Source organism: Gopherus evgoodei, chromosome 15, assembly GCF_007399415.2.
Source record: "Gopherus evgoodei ecotype Sinaloan lineage chromosome 15, rGopEvg1_v1.p, whole genome shotgun sequence".
Lineage (NCBI taxonomy): Eukaryota > Metazoa > Chordata > Testudines > Testudinidae > Gopherus > Gopherus evgoodei.
The window spans coordinates 16,154,328-16,171,966 of record NC_044336.1 but is presented as its reverse complement, the minus strand read 5'-3'; the positions used below and the strand labels follow the sequence as shown (position 1 = coordinate 16,171,966).

At 49.8% G+C, this 17,639-nt stretch overlaps 1 protein-coding gene across 1 annotated transcript in view; it reads right to left on the bottom strand.

Moving 5' to 3' along the window:
- Window positions 1-7,519, bottom strand: part of ACSF2 (acyl-CoA synthetase family member 2) — a 52,132-nt gene extending 44,613 nt beyond the window's left edge. The window contains exon 1 of the mRNA XM_030534267.1: window positions 6,585-7,519. Coding sequence (XP_030390127.1) covers window positions 6,585-6,676 — 92 coding nt within the window. The 5' untranslated portion in view covers window positions 6,677-7,519. The remainder of the gene's footprint in view (window positions 1-6,584) is intronic.
- Window positions 7,520-17,639: the final 10,120 nt, after the last annotated feature.

The window sequence follows — 17,639 nt, the reverse complement described above, 5'->3', positions numbered from 1 at the left end:
CCACCCCTGTGGTAAAAGGCAAAGTGATCATGGGCTTTAGTGGGAGAACTTGATCCTAACAGCTTCATTTTCTTCTTGACCTCAGCTGTTCTGGGAGTGCCAGCTTCTTGCCTAAGCAGTGCATTCAGTTGCAAAGATTTAGATGGAAAGGAGAGACTGGCTTGATCAGGCAGCCACTGCTGAACAGGTTATACAAGAGTCCCCTGCTGAGCGCCCGCAACTCCGCTGAAGACACTGGGAGTTGATGCTCAGCACCTCATAGGATCAGGCCTGAAGAATGCGTGAAGCCGCCAGCATTCCATCTCCTTTGCAGTTTCCATGGGGACTGGGTATGAGGGAACAGCTCTTAACTGGGTGGGAGGAGGGGGAATGGCCTGGCACATATTCCAGCATCATGTGGCTCAAAAGAAACAAAGGGACGCTGAAGAAAGGAGAGGTGAAGAAACACACCTAATCCAGTCCCTCCTGCTGAGCAATACCCCACAAAAGTGTCCACCTGCCCTCAAGCAGTTAGTCTATCTTCTTTTAAACATTGTTCATGCTGGCACTGCCCCATCATTTGGTGCACTGCCTCCTTCAGGAGGTTGGAAAGTTGGGGCTTTATGTTCTTACCCTTCTTTTCACTTTCACCATTTCTTCAGTCCAGCTCCATTTTACAGATAAGGAAACTGAGGGGGCAGACGGTGTTTAGCCAACATCTTCAAAAGTGGCTACTGATCTTAGGCGCCCAACTCAAGACACCTCAAGTCCGATATTCAGAAGGCCCAAGCATTCACATCTCAAACTTAAACTCAGCAGCCCTGAAATTAAGGCCAAAGTTATCGTGTGTTGGGCACCCAAAAACTGAAGCAGTCCAAATCACTCTCACTTTTCCCAACAGCGGCCCACATGACTTGCTCAAGGTGTCAGAGTCACACCAGGGATCAGAAACCAGGACTTCCTGAATCTTTGCTTACCACTAAATAGAGGATACATCTACCTTAATCCAGCTGCCCCCATGCACTGCATGTTTAACCTCTCTGTGCCCGCTGGCTAAAGCTGAAATGAAAGCAGTAGGAAAGAAAAGGGAGCGGGCAAAAAAAGACTTCATTTGTTTTCATGCCTTATGAAGCTGATACAGAATCCTCTGAATAAAAAACACAGCATCCTGGTAGCTCTCATAATGCATGAGATCCTGACATTGAGAGAGACAAAACAAACATGGTAAGTTAGCAGACTGTTTTCCTGGTAGCTCCCAGCCTCCCTAAAAATGACCAAGAAGGATTATACATACAGATCTTCCCCAACAGCTTGTAGTTGAGGAGGGAAAGACAGTCTGCCCACTAGAAAGAGACAAAAGGGATTTTTACCCAACTCATGTATCTGGGATCCTTCTAAGCATCCAGCTTTCTCCAAAGAATGGAACTTTCCTCACAGCACAAGGACAGCACTAGGGAAGAGAGGACCCCAAGGTGGTAATGTTTGTTATTTTATCATTATAGCATGTTCATTCCTTCTCCCTCCACTCTCGTCATAAGACTGGATAGGAAACCCTCTAGTCCAAATACAAACCTGTGTGAGCAACTGTAACACCACAGATTTCAGTGTAGGCTGAATCTGACCTAGGTTGACCAGATGTCCCAATTTTATAGGGACAGTTCCAATTTTGGGGTCTTTGTCTCATATAGGCTTCTATTAGCTCCCACCCCCTGTCCTGAATTTTCAAATTTGCTGTCTGGGCACCCTAATTTGGCCTTCCCTTTTTCAATTGTTGCACAGAGCTTGGATGTTAAGGACAGGCAAGGATCCTCAGGAAGTCATGGTAACTTTTATAACATTATGGCTATGGAGTTAGGAAACAAAGCGTAGAGGGCGTGGAGGACGTAAATAGCTCTCGGAGAGTAAACTGAACCTTGTTTAAGCAATGAAAAAATCAATAAAGAGAATGATCACTCTTGAGCATGGGCCATTCTATAAAAACATTTATTGCCAAGGAGGCAGCATGCATTTGGGTCACTGATCGATATTTTCCACAATTCTGGACTGAAAAAGGTTGGGCACCATTGGTTTTGTTACCCAGAGTTCCTTCAACCCCAAGCTCTTGGTAACGTCTACTCTGTGTGAGGTGGTGTCAGGAAATAAATCCTTGGAGACACGGCCATCCGACCGATAGATGGCTGGCACAAACAGGACAACACAAGAGTGCTTTCACTTACAGCTAAACTTTACTTAGCCTCAAGCACTTACACACGTCCGCAACAAGTTAGTAAAACACCCCCAACCCTCAATAATTACCAAAACTGAGCATGGCTTTCGAGTGGCACCGTGACAGGCTTCAGCTGGCCAGGCTTCCGTCTGCTGGTGGGGACCCAAGGATGCGTCCAGAGGGAGCGTCTCTGAAGAGCCCCTCCTGAGAAGTCCAGTTGCCTCAAACTTTTTCCCTTATTTATTCATTAGTAATACAATGACATGTCCCTTAAAGGAAACTTGCTAAGCAAGCAGGGTTAAAAGGTCAAACATCTTATGATGATCAATTGAGCAGAGATTTTTTTTTCCCCCAGAGTGTCCATGCCTTTGGGCCCTGACAAACATTCCTGGAGACACATATAAACAGACTTCTTGTTTTTCTAAAATGCATGCATCAGCAATTTCAACACTCTGAGCAGGAAGGGCACAGGGTCAAGCTGCCCTGTCTATGGCACCCGAACCCCAAACCTTCCCCACCCCCCCAAGTCTGGTTACACTGAGGCCACTGCATGAACAATTTACGACCTGCTGATTTGGCTACTTTTAGCAATAAGCCAGAATGGTTCAGTTTGGCCTGCTAACCTGACTACTGTTAGCAACAAGCGATAGTGGTTTAGGCACTTTACTGGTTTGCCAAAATCACCCCAAACAGTTTAAGGACTGAGTTTGGGACTGGGGACTAGCAACTCCTGAGACCTAATCCTGGCTCTGATACCAAGTTACTGTGTGGCCTTGAACTAGACAATCTAGTTTTTCCATCTCTGAAATTGGGACAGTACTTAGTCACCTACCTCATCAACATGTTTGGGGATGGACTGGTTGACATCTGAAGACATAAAAATCACTATAAATGTATTGAATAGGAAGGACAACCTCGGGGCTGAAGATTGACAGCCAGAAAGTCAGGGTTCTGTTCCCAGCATTGCCCCGACCCACAAATTGCTTTGTGATCTCAGAAGTGTCATTTTCACATCTGTAAAATAGGAACAATACTACTTGCCTACCTCTCAGGGGGCTGTATGGATTACAAAGAGCTTAGGACATGCTTTGAGATTATAGGAAGGAAGGAACCAACCTGCAAAGTATTAATTATCACTAATGCCATACTGAAATTACATACTCAGTCTCTACACCCTCTGGCCAATGGTGAATGCACCACACAGCATGAAGGAACATTTCCACAGGGAAGAGATGAAAAGAAAGGCATGAGTTTTGGCAGAAAGTGCTCCAATTACCTTCCCCCGGCGTCTGTCAGGGCAGGACAGAGGAGTTGATAGACCGCAGGTCTGATCTGCTATGGCCGTTCCCTGTCAGATGTGTGGAGCAAAGGAATCTGAAAGCCAGGAGAGCAGAGTGGGATGCCAAATGAAAGCACTCTCCCTGAGAGAACATACATTGCCTTAGCAACAGATTCTGGTGCCAAAACAGTCTCTGGTGTCAGATAAGGAGTCAACCACAATAGCGGGTCCTGAAAAGAGGAGGCCCTTGCTACAGGTCTGTCTGAGGGTCAGAACAGACTCTGCTGTGAGCACAGAGCACAGATGTATCAGAGATGTTTGTTCGATGTCTGCACCAAATAAAGAAAAGGCCCCACCTCCTCCTGCAGGAGCAGGGCAGCTAAATCCGAAAGTTCTCCTCCCTGGTGGGGACAGGTGGGAAGCATGGCACATACCCAGGCACTCTCAGCAATGACAAAGAGCTGCGCTGCATGTCTCTATCTTTGCACAGCCTCAGCCACTTCTCTACACTTGTTGATTCAAGATAAGCAGCTTTCTCTCTCACCCTCTAATATTTTCCCCTACAGAAATTACTACAGAAAGGGACAGGACTTGGTGCAGTGTGAATGGGCCCTGGGGAAGCAATGCATTTACGTCACTCTCTGCCCCTCCCCCCCATGTGAAGCACACGAGAGGGCTCTGGCTACTCAATCACAAAGGTTATTATTCCCCTGTCTGGCATCCTCCCCTCTGCCTGTCTGGGTAGCTCCTGAAGGCCAAGTGCACAATGGGGAAAGCTCATGGACTCCTCCCCAACCCAGTTTCCACCTGCTCTGGGGAGACTCCTTCTGCCCTCACCATAGCAGCTCATGACTAAGGCGCTAATGTACCTAAATTGAAATTTTTGGCAGGGTGGGGATGGGAAGGAAAATTCACCCCATTCTGCTGTTTCCTCATATCTTCCCCACTCTTAAAGACAGACATTTTAGACACACCCATCTTGAGTTTTACTCCCCAGAAACTAGTTTTGAACTAGGGGATTTTTAAACCAAGAATGGATATTCTTCTTAAAGATATTCTCCAATTCAAGTCGGAATTAATTTAGGTCACTCCTATGGCCTGTGTTATACAAGAGATCAGACTCCGGGATCCTAGTGGTCCCTTCTGGCTTTATACTCTATGCATCCAGGACTTGGAAGTTTCCCGAGCTTTAATGGAGCCTTAGCATTCTGAATTCTGGTAGAATTTTGGCTTAAAGTTTCCACTACCCTCTCCCTTCCCGACAACAAATCTGCTCTGAAGAGTTTCAGTAAGACACCCAGAACCTTGAACCCAAACCCACCCTTATAATTACAGTCCTGGGTTGGCTTCCAGACCACAAGAGGGCCTATCTCCCCATGCAGAGGCAGCTGTAATTGCATAAGAACAGTTTGTCTGGTTTTGTTGCCCTTGAACGCACTCCCAACCCCAGCCTGGTCTCTGAGCCACAGATGAACACCTCCCTCCTGGCCCCATCTCTTGTTATAAAAGAACAGGTAGAAATTATACAGTGAAAAATAAAATGGGTATTTCCTCCCATTTGCTTCTGGGATGAACCTTAATTTCAACTGCACTGCCGGGAATTCACCTGAGTTCATGAAAAAGCCATTCCCTTCCTGCAGGGCAGGTGGGATTTGAAAGCTCCATGACCATAGCTACCTGCCCTTTCCCACCACCTGTCCCAGAGCCAGCTTTAAGACCAAACAAGTCAAAGAACCATTTCCAGCTCCAATACAGTAGCTTCATCTCCTAGCGTGCTGCCCAGGATTAAGTCACCACCCAATGCCCCCTCCACCTTTGCCCCATAAAGCTTGGGGATCCACACACTGTAAGGATGCTTCTGTCTAGATCCCATGCTTCACTCCCAGGGGGCTCCTGCCAGGGGTGACTCCAGGCACCAGCACACCAAGCACGTGCCTGGGGCGGATAAGCCACGGGGGGCACTCTGCCGGTCGCCAAGAGGGCGGCAGGCAGGTTGCCTTCGGCGGCATGCCTGTGGAGGGTCCGCTGGTCCTGCAGCTTCAGCGGACCTCCTGCAGGCATGCCGCCAAATCTGTGGGACCGGGGACCTCCTGCAGGCAAGCCGCCGAAGGTAGCCTGCCTGCCATGCTTGGGGTGGCAAAATACGTAGAGCCGCCCGCGACAGAGTCAAGCAAAATCAGCCGCTGGGATCAGTAACACAGAATGAGCTGGAGAAGCCACTTGAGAGGTTTTCACATGATCATCATCAAGAATACATGATGGGGAAGGAAAGATTGGATCTGGGGCAGGAGACTGCACTGAGATGCCCTTGCTCCCTGTGAATCCCCCTGCACCCAAAGCCACAGCCTCCAGCCAGTGTTTAAAGGGATCTGAAAAAAGTGTGGGGGTGGGGAGGAGGGTCTAGCATAATCTGACTGTAGCAGGTTCTGTAAAGCAGAATGTAAAGTGGGCCCCTCACAGACCCAACTCAATTTAAAAAAAAGCCAGGTCTGTGACCCCTTATAAGCGCCCCTTCCCCACTTTAAGCACGGCCTCCAGCCCCTCCATGGGGCTCCCAAGTTGTAGGGAACTGCCCAAGGGACAGAGCACCACACACTCACTGCTCTGGGGATACAGGGTGAGGAGCTCTCCCTGGCACAGTGAAGGAAGACAGCAAGCCGGTCCCTGTTATCACAAAGGCTGAGAACCACTGAATTGGAAGAATCAGAGAGGGATGAGGGCTGAAATACAGAGCACGAGAACTTCGGCAACAAATTACCTGTTCTTCGCACCCCTCCCCTGGCATCTGCCCCCTCTTCCTACTACCCCCATTGGTGCATGTCCCCGCACCTACCTTCAACGTGCCCTTCTCCAGGCAACCTGCCCAACTGCATCACCCCCCTGCACCTGCCCCGCTACCCTTCCCAAACCACCCACCTTGCAGGGCATCTTCTTCACTGCTCAGAACACACCCACTGCCACCCCTCCTGTCCCCCAGGAGCCCCCCTCGGGTACCTGCCTCCCCCAGCTAGCCCGGAACGACCCCTCCCCTCCCCCACTCCCCTGGCATTCCCCCTTCCCCGATCCCTGGGCATCTCCCCTCCCTCCATCCCTGGGCATCTGCCCTCCCCCCGGCTTTACCTGACCCGCTGAGCGCCCCAGAGCCCAGGGCGCTTCCCAAGCGCAGCCAGCACCTCTCGAGCCACCAGCTTCAGCCAGGCTGCGCTAGCCATGGCGGGGTAGGGGGGGGCTGCGCCCTAGAGCCCAGCCCCAGGCCAGCGGGGATAGCAGCCAGCGGCGGGCACCGGCTCGGCTGCAGCCTGAGAGGGAGTTTGGGGACAGAGGACGGGAGGAGGCGGGTAACGCTCCGAGTGAGGAACAGCCAACAGCTTCGCCCGGCGAGGGGCGGAGCAGGGGCGGAGGTGCGCGCAGGAAAGAGTCTGTGTTAAAGGAACTTCTGCAGGCGGGGTCTGTCCCCAGCGGGCTCCCACGCGGCCCTGCACTGCCCCTGCCACTTCTGCAGGCGGGCTCTGTCCCCAGCGGGCTCCCACGCGGCCCTACACTGCCCCTGTCACTTCTGCAGGCGGGGTCCGTCTCCAGCGAGCTCCTACGCAGCCCCAGCCACTTCTGCAGGCGGGGTCTGTCCCCAGCGGGCTCCCACGCGGCCCTGCACTGCCCCTGTCACTTCTGCAGGCGGGGTCTGTCCCCAGCGGGCTCCCACGCGGCCCTACACTGCCCCTGTCACTTCTGCAGGCGGGGTCCGTCTCCAGCGAGCTCCTGCGCAGCCCCAGCCACTTCTGCAGGCGGGCTCTGTCCCCAGCGGGCTCCCACGCGGCCCTACACTGCCCCTGTCACTTCTGCAGGCGGGCTCTGTCCCCAGCGGGCTCCCACGCGGCCCTACACTGCCCCTGTCACTTCTGCAGGCGGGGTCTGTCCCCAGCGGGCTCCCACGCGGCCCTACACTGCCCCTGTCACTTCTGCAGCAGGGTCCGTCCCCAGGGAGCTGCACACGGCCCTACACTGCCCCTGTGACTTCTGCAGGCGGGGTCAGTCTCCAGCGAGCTCCTACACTGCCCCAAACCTCCCCAGCGAGCTCCTACGCAGCCCCAGCCATTTCTGCAGGCAGGGTCCGTCCCCAGCGAGCTGTACACTGCCCTAAAAGCCCCAGCCACTTCTGCAGGGGGGGTCCCTCCCCAGCGAGCTCCCAAACTGCCGCAGTGATCTCCCAAACAGCCTTACATTGTCCCTGCCACTTCTGCAGGCAGACTCCCTACCCAGCGAGCTCCCACATATTCCCAACCCGCCCCAGCGAACTCCCACACGGCCCCAAACCGCCCCAGCGAGCTCCCACACGGCCCCAAACCGCCCCAGTGAGCTCCCACATGACCCTAAATGTCCCCTGCCACTTCTGCAGGCAGACTCCCTACCCAGCGAGCTCCCACGTAGCCCCAACCCGCCCCAGCGAGCTCCTACACTGCCCCTGCCACTTCTGCAGGCAGAGTCTCTCCCCAGCGAGCTCCCACATGGCCCCAAACCACCCCAGCGAGCTCCCACACGGCCCCAAACTGCCCCAGTGAGCTCCCACATGACCCTAAATGTCCCCTGCCACTTCTGCAGGCAGGGTTCCAACTTCCTCCCCAGCGAGCTCCCACGCTGCCCCAGCCACTTCTGCAGGCAGGGTCCCTCCCCAGAAAGCTCCCACACCAGGCTTGAAAGGCAGTTAGTGGTGAGCCACCCACATAACCCCTGGCACCTCCACACTCCAGTTCACAGCACACTATCTCTTCCCAGCACAGGCATGCTACCCACAGCCACCACTCCCGGGGATGGCAGGGGAAAGACTCTTTAAGAGGTAGTGTCCACAGAGAAGACAAACTCCAAACCTTCTAGATGCAAAGGTGGTGGGGGAAGGGGGAGGCAGGTTGCAGGGAGGCAGGAGAAAAAGAAAATCTGTTATGTAAGGGTAATAATTGGGCCAGGAAAATGGACAAATGAGCCTGTGCAAAAACAGATGGCAGAACATAAGAAGCATCGTTCTATCCGTTCTGAATAAGTTGGAAACGCTTTGGGACAAGAACCTGTCTTGGTTTATGTCCTGAAAAGCAGCCAGCACACACTGAGGTGCAACATGTAAGGTCAAGCAAGGCAGCAGCCTGCTTCGGTGTCTGCAGTAGCTTCAGCAACTCCCACACCTCTCACAACTTCACTAGATCAACTCCACTCTCTCCCACCAGCTTGAGCCTTACCAATTGTCCAGCCAGCCAGCTGCACTTCTGTACAGATTCCACCACCCTTGTTCAAATGGAAGGGGGTGGCGGATGTCTCTGCCTCAGATAGACACACACACACACTTTCTCTCTCTCTCTCACTTCTCAGAATGCTGGTCAATCATCCTGCCAGAAATGGCATGTTACTGATTTGCCTTTAGAATGGGCTAGACTGCACCAAGGGAGAGGTAATTGGCAGAGGAGAGGAGAGGAATGTCTTGGGGGAAGATTTACCCCTCCGGAACCTACTGCAAAGTCTCCATCCCTTCCTCCCCATGTACAGTCACGCACCTTGGATTATATCAACATACTGTGAGTATTTCTTGGAAGCAGCACATGGACACTTACAGCTGCTTCATCTCAGTTTGTTAGCTGAGTGGTGCTGCTGCTTCCCAGCTTGGTTCCTGCTGTGAGAAAACATAATTTTTCCATTAAAACAAAGAACAGATTTCCCAGTCTGGGACATGGAGTATTGAACAAGCTAAGAGGGAAATGTTTGCGTGAGCTGGAGCAGCAAATCACTACTCCACACACAGAGAGAGATCAAGGACAATTTTAAATTAATTGAAGGGGGGAGAATACAGAGACTGAGAATTTTGAAGCTCATTACCTGTCCTGCCACTGTCTCCTGTTCCCAAACCATCCCTCTTCCCTGGATTCTACCCCACCATGCACAACCTGGTATCTGTTCCTTTGTTATCTGCATCCCTTATCTGTTCTCCAAGCTGCCCTATTTGCATCCACCCTCTCCAACCCAAAACCTATTCTCCAAACTACCTCTACACTAACATCTGCCTCTCTCCAGATAACCTTAAATTGCCTGCCCACAACTTGGCCTCTTTTTTCCGGAATCACCTTGCCCCCTTACATAACTTATCGAATGCCCTTCAGCTCCGTTCACTTTACAAGTACAGCTCCCACCTCCCAAACCGCTAGCTTCAAACATGCCATAATGATCATGCATCTCCCTGTCCCAGGGTGAATCTGGGCATCGGAGCCCAGCTACCCACATTTCTTCACCGGGTAGGAAGAGCAGCTGGGAGCTGCACAGCTATTCCAGAAACACTGAATTATGATCACTGCACCTGAGAGACCAAGGCAGATCCAGACACCCAGCCCCAGAACAGAGGCACTCAGCTCTATGCAGCACTCAGATTCAGGGAGAAAGCAATCCTGAGCCGATCACAGCAGCACTGAACCTTAGGGACAAAGGGGACTGGAGAAATTACTCTGATTGTAAAATGACAACTGCCCTCACTGGACACTGAAATGCTAGCGCCAACCAGCACCATACGGACATAAGACTTGCCAAAGCCCAGGCAGCATTAAGACATATCTAGGATAGGTTTCACAACAGTTTTTTGGAGGGGTTGGATGGGGTTCATATGCAGCAGCCTGTTTGGCATTACTGCCCCTTTCTGATTCAGTCACTCAGGCTCACTCAGACTGAGAGGCTGCTCCTGCCTTCACTTTCCTCTAGCAAACTCCGCGATCTGCTGGCACAGATCCCTTGAACCGTAGGCCTGAGTTCCACTTTATGTAACTGGAGATGCTGGAAGCAGATACCTTAAATACACACTTTGATAAGGTAGGACAGAGCTATGTGAGGGCAAGTGACAGAGATGCCATCTATACCAGCCTGCCTACATTTCTGATGGCCTCAGCACACTTAGCAATAGTAGTGAACATGTAGCAATTATAAAAATATTTAATCCTGGTGCCAATGCTAAGAACTGAACATTTTACGTCTTTAAAGTCAACATCACATGTCAAACTATGCAAAGGTCATATCCTTAAATCAACAAATCATACCGTATTCAATTGCTAGCCCATTTGGAAAAAGTATCATTCACTGGATTTTGACTAAGTTCTCAAGCATTACAGGCATAAGGTCTCACCCTGGCTTTCACAAACCTAGTTTCTCTTTGGAGGGCGACACCAATAGCTCTTCCAGTCACAGATCTCCCCAAGTTCTTAGTGACCAGATATTCGGACTGTTCCCCTCTAGTACGTCAACCCCGAAAGTGTGGAACCAGCCCCCCAGGTCCTAGCTCACCTTGGCATACACACTCCACACAGTTTGCATCCCAGAAACTGGCTTGGTATAAAAATAAACAACGTTTATTTAACAGAAAAAGCAGAGATTCGGAGATGAAATGGTTCGGGAAAGCAAACATATACAAAGTAGACCGAAAATAAATATAAAGATGCAACCTCAGGCTTTATACTCTCATATTACATCTAATCCCTTTTAAAGAAGTTACCTACCATCTTAAAACCATTTCCCAATGTACCCCTTAGCTACAGTGTTCACAGACAGCCTCCTGCCTTAAGGTTGTCCCCCAAGATCTGGATGGTCTCTAGTTCAAAGCCCTTCCACTTTAAAAGGGTTTGTGGGGGGTTTCTTTAGTCTCTATAGATATTAAAAGTGGGGGAAACTTCTTCCTTTCTTGGTTTCTGAACACCAGGGTTTTGTTTTCAGGTTCAAGCTGTTCCAACTTGCATTGATGTTCCTCCTCATTTTTTCCTGGGATGGATAAGCCTAGGTTCTTGAAGCCGGTTTCATCTGGTTGGTGAAGTAGCCCTTTCCTGCCTGGTTGCTTCACTGCCCTCTTGTGAGATGAGGCTGAAGTCACAACACACTTACAATTTTCTATATGTACAGACACACACCCCTTCATAACCTGTATACATATCTGACCTTGGCTATTCCGTTCCGTGCATGACAAGCTTTCCTAAATGATCTTACTTGACGTTCTCTTACAGTAAAATATCACAGTGTGCAATCAGTTGGGTTAACTGCTTATTTTGCAGGGTTTAAACCTGCTGCTCTCCCCTGGAACTTCCAGGACCCTGATTGTTGTAGGCCTGGCTTCACATGAGTAAGAGATGAGGCCTCATTTCCTGAGTGACAGATTAGGGAGGTAAATGGATTGGCAGGCTGTAAACAGACTGTCTGTGCTAGCTAGATAAGGGGGAATGCTCAAGGAGCCACTTACAGTGGACAAGATAACAATGGATAAGATACGTCAGGAATTTGTAAAGATGAGATAAAGAGAAAGTCATACATGGAGAGTATATGGATGGCATATGCTGTACTGGGACTGGTTCCTGTGAAGTGCCTAAGCCAATTCCACAACGTGTAATGCAATGTATAGTAAATGTATATAAAGGAAGAGGTTTGCAGTGTGATTTTGGATGTGTGGTATGCCCTGTACCCACCCCATATGCTTAAGCCTGATCAACTCAAGTGTAGTTTGACTGTATGCCAACAAGATAATGAGTTCGGAGGTGAGTTGAGTTCTTGGGAACCGAGTGGATAAGGTCTCAAAAGCCACCCTAACATACTCCTAAGTGGATACGGTCTCAGAGGCTACCCAACATATCAGTACTGTGACTCGGATCTGCTCATCTGGAGCAGATAACGTAGAAACTCCTTAGCATGAGGGTCACAAGCGAGCATTAAGGGAAAATGGCATTGAAAGGATTTAAGGGTTTTAATATAATGAAGCTAGCTGAAGAGAGAGGTTAAATCTAAGGGAGGATCCTATGGGAAGTATTAGGGGTAGACTGGGATTAGGTAAAAAAGGAACTCCAGAGAGTGGTCTGGGAGGGAAAAAAGAATGCTTGGCAGAAGATAGTAGAGGTCCATTGAATGCCATAAATAAAGTATTGGCTAAGCACAGCAAAGGTCTGTTAAATGCCACTACAATTTAAAAAAAAAACAGGACCCATTGCCAGCTATAGAAAAATAGTACCTAGTTTATTTCCCCAAGGCAAGGAACATCCAGATCAAGGCAGCAGTTTCACAAGGATTGTTTCTGGTGGCTAAAACTTCACAAACAAAATATGCCACCTTAAGGAATGAACGTAAAAAGCATAAAGCGCAAAGGAAAGTTGAAAAGAAGAAAAACTAAGTGGAAATAAAATCCTAAAAGGTCAGGGAGAAACAATGTCTGTTACCTATTTGCATAAATCCAAAGTAAAAAGGAATTGTCCTTCAAGGACTGTATTTAGTGAGTACAGCTTTGCAGGCCAAGTGTGCTAAGTTAAATAAGTGTAAAAATAAATAAATTATTTAAAAGCTGAAAGCTGCCAAAACAATTTGTCTAAAAATATCACGCTGGGAAATAAGTATGTGATTTTTTTTAATTAAAAGTAAGAAGTTAAAAGAAGCTTTTGCACAAATAAACACTGCAAAGTTTGGGGGCTGTGAAACTGTTAAAAGGATTGTTAAGTGTTAAGGAAGAGAATGCTTGGTTTAATAATAAACCGGGTTCTGGCAGTATTATTCTGTGCAGTCACGCCTGTCAAAACCTTAGCAATAAAACAAATTATACAAAGGGGAGGTCAGGTGATGACAGCTAGTGTCACTAGGTGCTTTCTTTCCTGAGAAGCCTTTACAGCCATTCATTCTGAAGAAAATGGGCCTTTCCCAGTGAGTGTGTCTGTAAATGATCAATTTGTGCTGGCCGCTGCAGGCAAAGGAACAATCTAATTTAAATTATTGAACTATAAACGATTTAGTCAAAATCACTAAAAAGAAAATAGGGATTTCTGTATGGCTTGACAGCTTCAAAATATACTAGTAGAAGTAGAACCTGAGGACAGGTGAGTTGTGTGTGTATGTGGGGGATTTAAGAGCAACGCAAGGGACATTAATCGGCTCAAATAACAAACTGGTTCCCCCTCCCCTTTTTTTTTTTTTTTTACAATTTAATTCTGCCTCACAAGAGTAGGCCAGAATTAGAGCCCATAGAGGGGGTATGCCTCTGCCAGAAGCTGGAAATGGGTGACAGGGGTTGGGTCACTTGATGATTATCTGTTCTGTTCATTCCCTCTGGGGCATTGGCCACTGGCAGAAGACAAGCTACTGGGCTAGATGGACCTTTGGTCTGACCCAGTACAGCTGTTCTTATGAACTCCTTGGGAAAAGTGAGGTCCAATTTTTCAGAGATTCTCCATGTCCCTACACAACAGGGGACTGGGGGCAGAAGAGGACCAGAGTAGGTAATCAGGCAGGGGTGGTGGATAAACAGCTATTTGGATCACCCAACCATTGATCCCCTGATGGAGACAATGATTCCCTGTGGCCCTCAAGACAAAACAAAAGGACAGAATTGCTTGAGCTCCCTGCCCCAAACTCCAACACATAGTGTAGATTTAGCCTGGGCCGGTTAACAAAGTGGTTTAGAATAACTCTTCTAAAGGTAAATAAAACTGTATCTAATCTCCCCTGATACTTTAGAAGAAGCTGCAAGTTCCAAGGATCCTGCATCTCTGACTGCAGCATTGCCCTGGGCCTAAGATGACTGACAGCCAAACGGTCAGGGCACAGTACAGTACGGCATCTGAGTATGACCTCGCCATGGGCCATATTGTGGGTCCAATCCTGCTTCTGGTGCCAGACCTCTCATTGATTTTAGTGGGATCAGGAGCAGGTTCTGTATCTGTAAGGAAAGGGCTTGTCTCATTTGCTTTGCTGCAGATTGCCAATAATTTTTGGCATCCAGACAAGTGTCCGTGGACTTTGGGTTCTGGGTTTAAATTGGGTCAGGAGCATTTGGCTTTTATCGGCAGGAAATGAGAGCACAGGTCACAGCTGCACAGCAGATCTGCCAAGTTGCCCCATTTTGAATGAATTCGGAGGCAGATTTTAAGACTTGTGCCTTAGTTGGAGACAGTTAAAATCTTACTCAACCCTAGGCAAGATTTCACTCATTCATACTGTCACTCTTCTGACAGCCTTGACCGTGTGCCCTCATTTCGCCAGAGGGGTCAGTCGCAAGGATTTCTGCATATTACCTGGATTAATGTGTAACTGGGATTCACCCATGTAGGCTGATACTCTGAAAGTGGGGAGGTTAGACTGACACCGAATTTATTATTATTAATTATCTTACTACACTTATTGTAAGCTCTTAGGGTCAGAGCCTCTGCAGGGTCGGCTTTAGGAATTGCGGGGCCCAATTCGAACATTTTTGGTGGGGCCCTGGCAGGGATGACTTAAAAAAAAAAGTGGAAAAAAAAGCCTTTCATTTCTTTCGTGTATTATTTACTTTCCATAACTATATAAATAATAAAATTATATATTATGTACATTGCATCATATATGCTGTTGATTGGTTATTAATGACCGCCGTTTCACATGTGTGGGTCCCCGCCACTCCCTGCGGGCTTGCACATGTGTGGGTCCCAGCTGCTCCCTGCCCCCCTCATTGAAACAGGTGTGCAGGGTTACTGCCCTGGGAACTGCAGGGCAGCAGTGGACATGGGGCTGGTTGGAGGCAGGGCTGGGGCTGACTGGAGGTAGGGTCTGGCTGCAGGCAGGGCAAGAGGTGCGGAGCTGGTTGGAGACAGGAGGCGTGTGAGGCAGGCTGGCTTCAGGCAGGGCTACAGGGGGGTGCAGCGGGGGTTGGCAGGGCTGGAGACAGAGGAGTGTGGGACTGGCTGGCTTCAGGCAGGGGAGTGCAGCAGGGGTTGGCTGGAGACAGGGCAGGGCGTGCAGGGCTGGTACAGGCAGCAGCTTGTGGGGGGCTGGCTGGCTTTGGGCAGAGCCGCAGGAGTGTGTGGCAGGGGTTGACTGGGGACAGGGCAGGGGGTTTGGCAGGGGCTGGCTGTGGGCACAGGGTGCAGAGCTGACTGCAGGCGGGGGGGTGGGGCTGGTGCCGGCAGGGCAGGGGGTGCAGCAGAGGCAGCTGGAGCTCAGCCCTTTAAATAGCCCCCAAATCCCCTGCTATCCCAGGGCTTTGGGGGCTATTTAAGGGCCCGGGGCTCCCCAGCTTCTACCCGCCCCAGACCTTTTAAATAGCCATAGGAGCCCTGGAGAACACAGGGGGTGGTGGGGCTCTGGCGGCTATTTAAAGGACCAGCGTGGCAGAGGCAGCTGGAGCCCCAGCCCTAGAAATAACTCCCGGAGCCCCTCGCTACCCCAGGGCTCTGAGGGCTATTTAAAGGGCCCAGAGCTCCAGCTTGGAGAATGGGGCAGCGGGGCTTGCGGCGCTCCGGCTGGAGCTCCAGCCGGGAGAGCAGGGCCGTGGGGCTTGCCGCACTCCTGCCTGCACTTTGGTCAAAGGAGCGGGACCACGGAAGACCCTGGAGCAGACCGCAGCCAGGGACCCGGGGTAAGTGTGTGTTTAAAAAAAAAAAATGCCTAAGATGCGGGGCCCTCTTAGGCGCGGGGCCCGAATCCCGGGAATCAGGCAATTCGGCCTAAAGCCGGCCCTGAGCCTCTGTGGTTGTAAAGCACAAGCACACAATGCATTTGAGATGCTGCCATATATAGCACTGACAGTTAACATGGGGCACTATCGACTCAGATAAAAATACATTATTTTTGCCCTGAACACCTTACAGTAAATATAGCAAGGCTCACCGACAACAGATGGACTGCAGCTGTCACCGAGTGGTACCCATGGGAACTGAAATGACCACTCAGCTGCCTTCCAGTGAGATGGGAAGATTTTATCATGAAAAGACACGGCCACACATGGAGAAGGAAGGCCAGGATACGAGAAGAATGGAAGACGTTGTGATTGGTGCAATCTATATGAGAGCTGAAGGACCAATCAATCAAGGTGACTTTACAGTCAAAGGCTCCAGTCCCACAAACACTTATGCACATGCATAAAGTTACTCCTGTATTTACATATTGATTTTAATAGGACTAACTCACATAAATTAAGTAACTAACACATGAGTTAGTGTTTGCTGCGTTGGCACCAAAACAAGAGAGACAAACAGAGCAGGACTACAGTCTGAGGGCAGGCAGATGGAAGGACTATCAATGAGGAGAGTGGAGGTGGGATTTGCTACATGAAGCTACACTATGGGCCGAATTCTCTGCTCTTTTACAATGGTGTAAATCAGGAGTAACTCCACTGATGTTGGTGGCATTCCATGAGTGTGAGAATAGAATCAGACCACTGTGGCTTAGGGTGCTTCCATTTTTGGATGCCCAACTTGAGACACTCTCAAAGACTTCTCTGAATATCAGAAAGTGCTGGGCACTCACTCTCTGAAAATCAGGCCTGGTTAAGCTGCCTCTGGTTGAGCACCTAAAATCATCAGACTCTGTTGTAAAATCTGGCTTCTGTATTTTAATTTTCCAGCCTTTCTTCACACTGTTCTGCAAGGAGGGAGGATGTAGCTTGTGGTAGGCTCTCCTCAAGGCTGAGATCGGGGCCCCATTGTGCTAGGGACTGGACAGACACATCATAAGACACAGTCCCCCTCCCGAAAATCTTGCATTCTGCCTGCACAAGCTGGACAAAGGGTGGCCAGGAAACGGAAGCACAGTGAGGTGAAATGACTTGCCTGAGATCAGTGATTGAGCCAGAAATAGAAAGTCACAGTCCAGTGCCTACTGGTAACATTATTTAGTGACTGTTTGTACAGTGCAGTAGTTTACATTCTTTGGGGTACAGAGAAGGAAAGGACTGACAATGAAGAGGAGATATTATCAGCTCCCTAAGAAACAGATGATACAGCTGTGCAAAAGAGTTAAACTTTAAGAAGTTAACCAAAGCACAAGTGGTTGACCTGCTACATAAAGACAACCAGGCCAGGAACCTCGACCCTAGGGTGACCAGGTGTCCAGTTTTCGACCAGAACATCCAGCTGAAAATGGACCCTGGTGGCTCTGGTCAGCACTACCGACCAGACCATTAAAAGTCCGGCCAGCGGTGATGCGGAGCAAAGGCAGGCTAGTCCCTACCTGTCTGGCTCCGCGCTGTGCCCCAGAAGTGGCCAGCAGGTCTCGGTCCTAGACAGGGGGGACATGGGTCTCTGCACACTGCCCCCACCCCAAGCCTTGGCTCCATACTCCCATTGGCCAGGAACCACGGCCAATGGGACCTGTGAGAGCAGTGCCTATGTAACCCACAGGCCTCCTGTGTGTGGTGCTCTGTCCCATGTAATGGTACCGAGA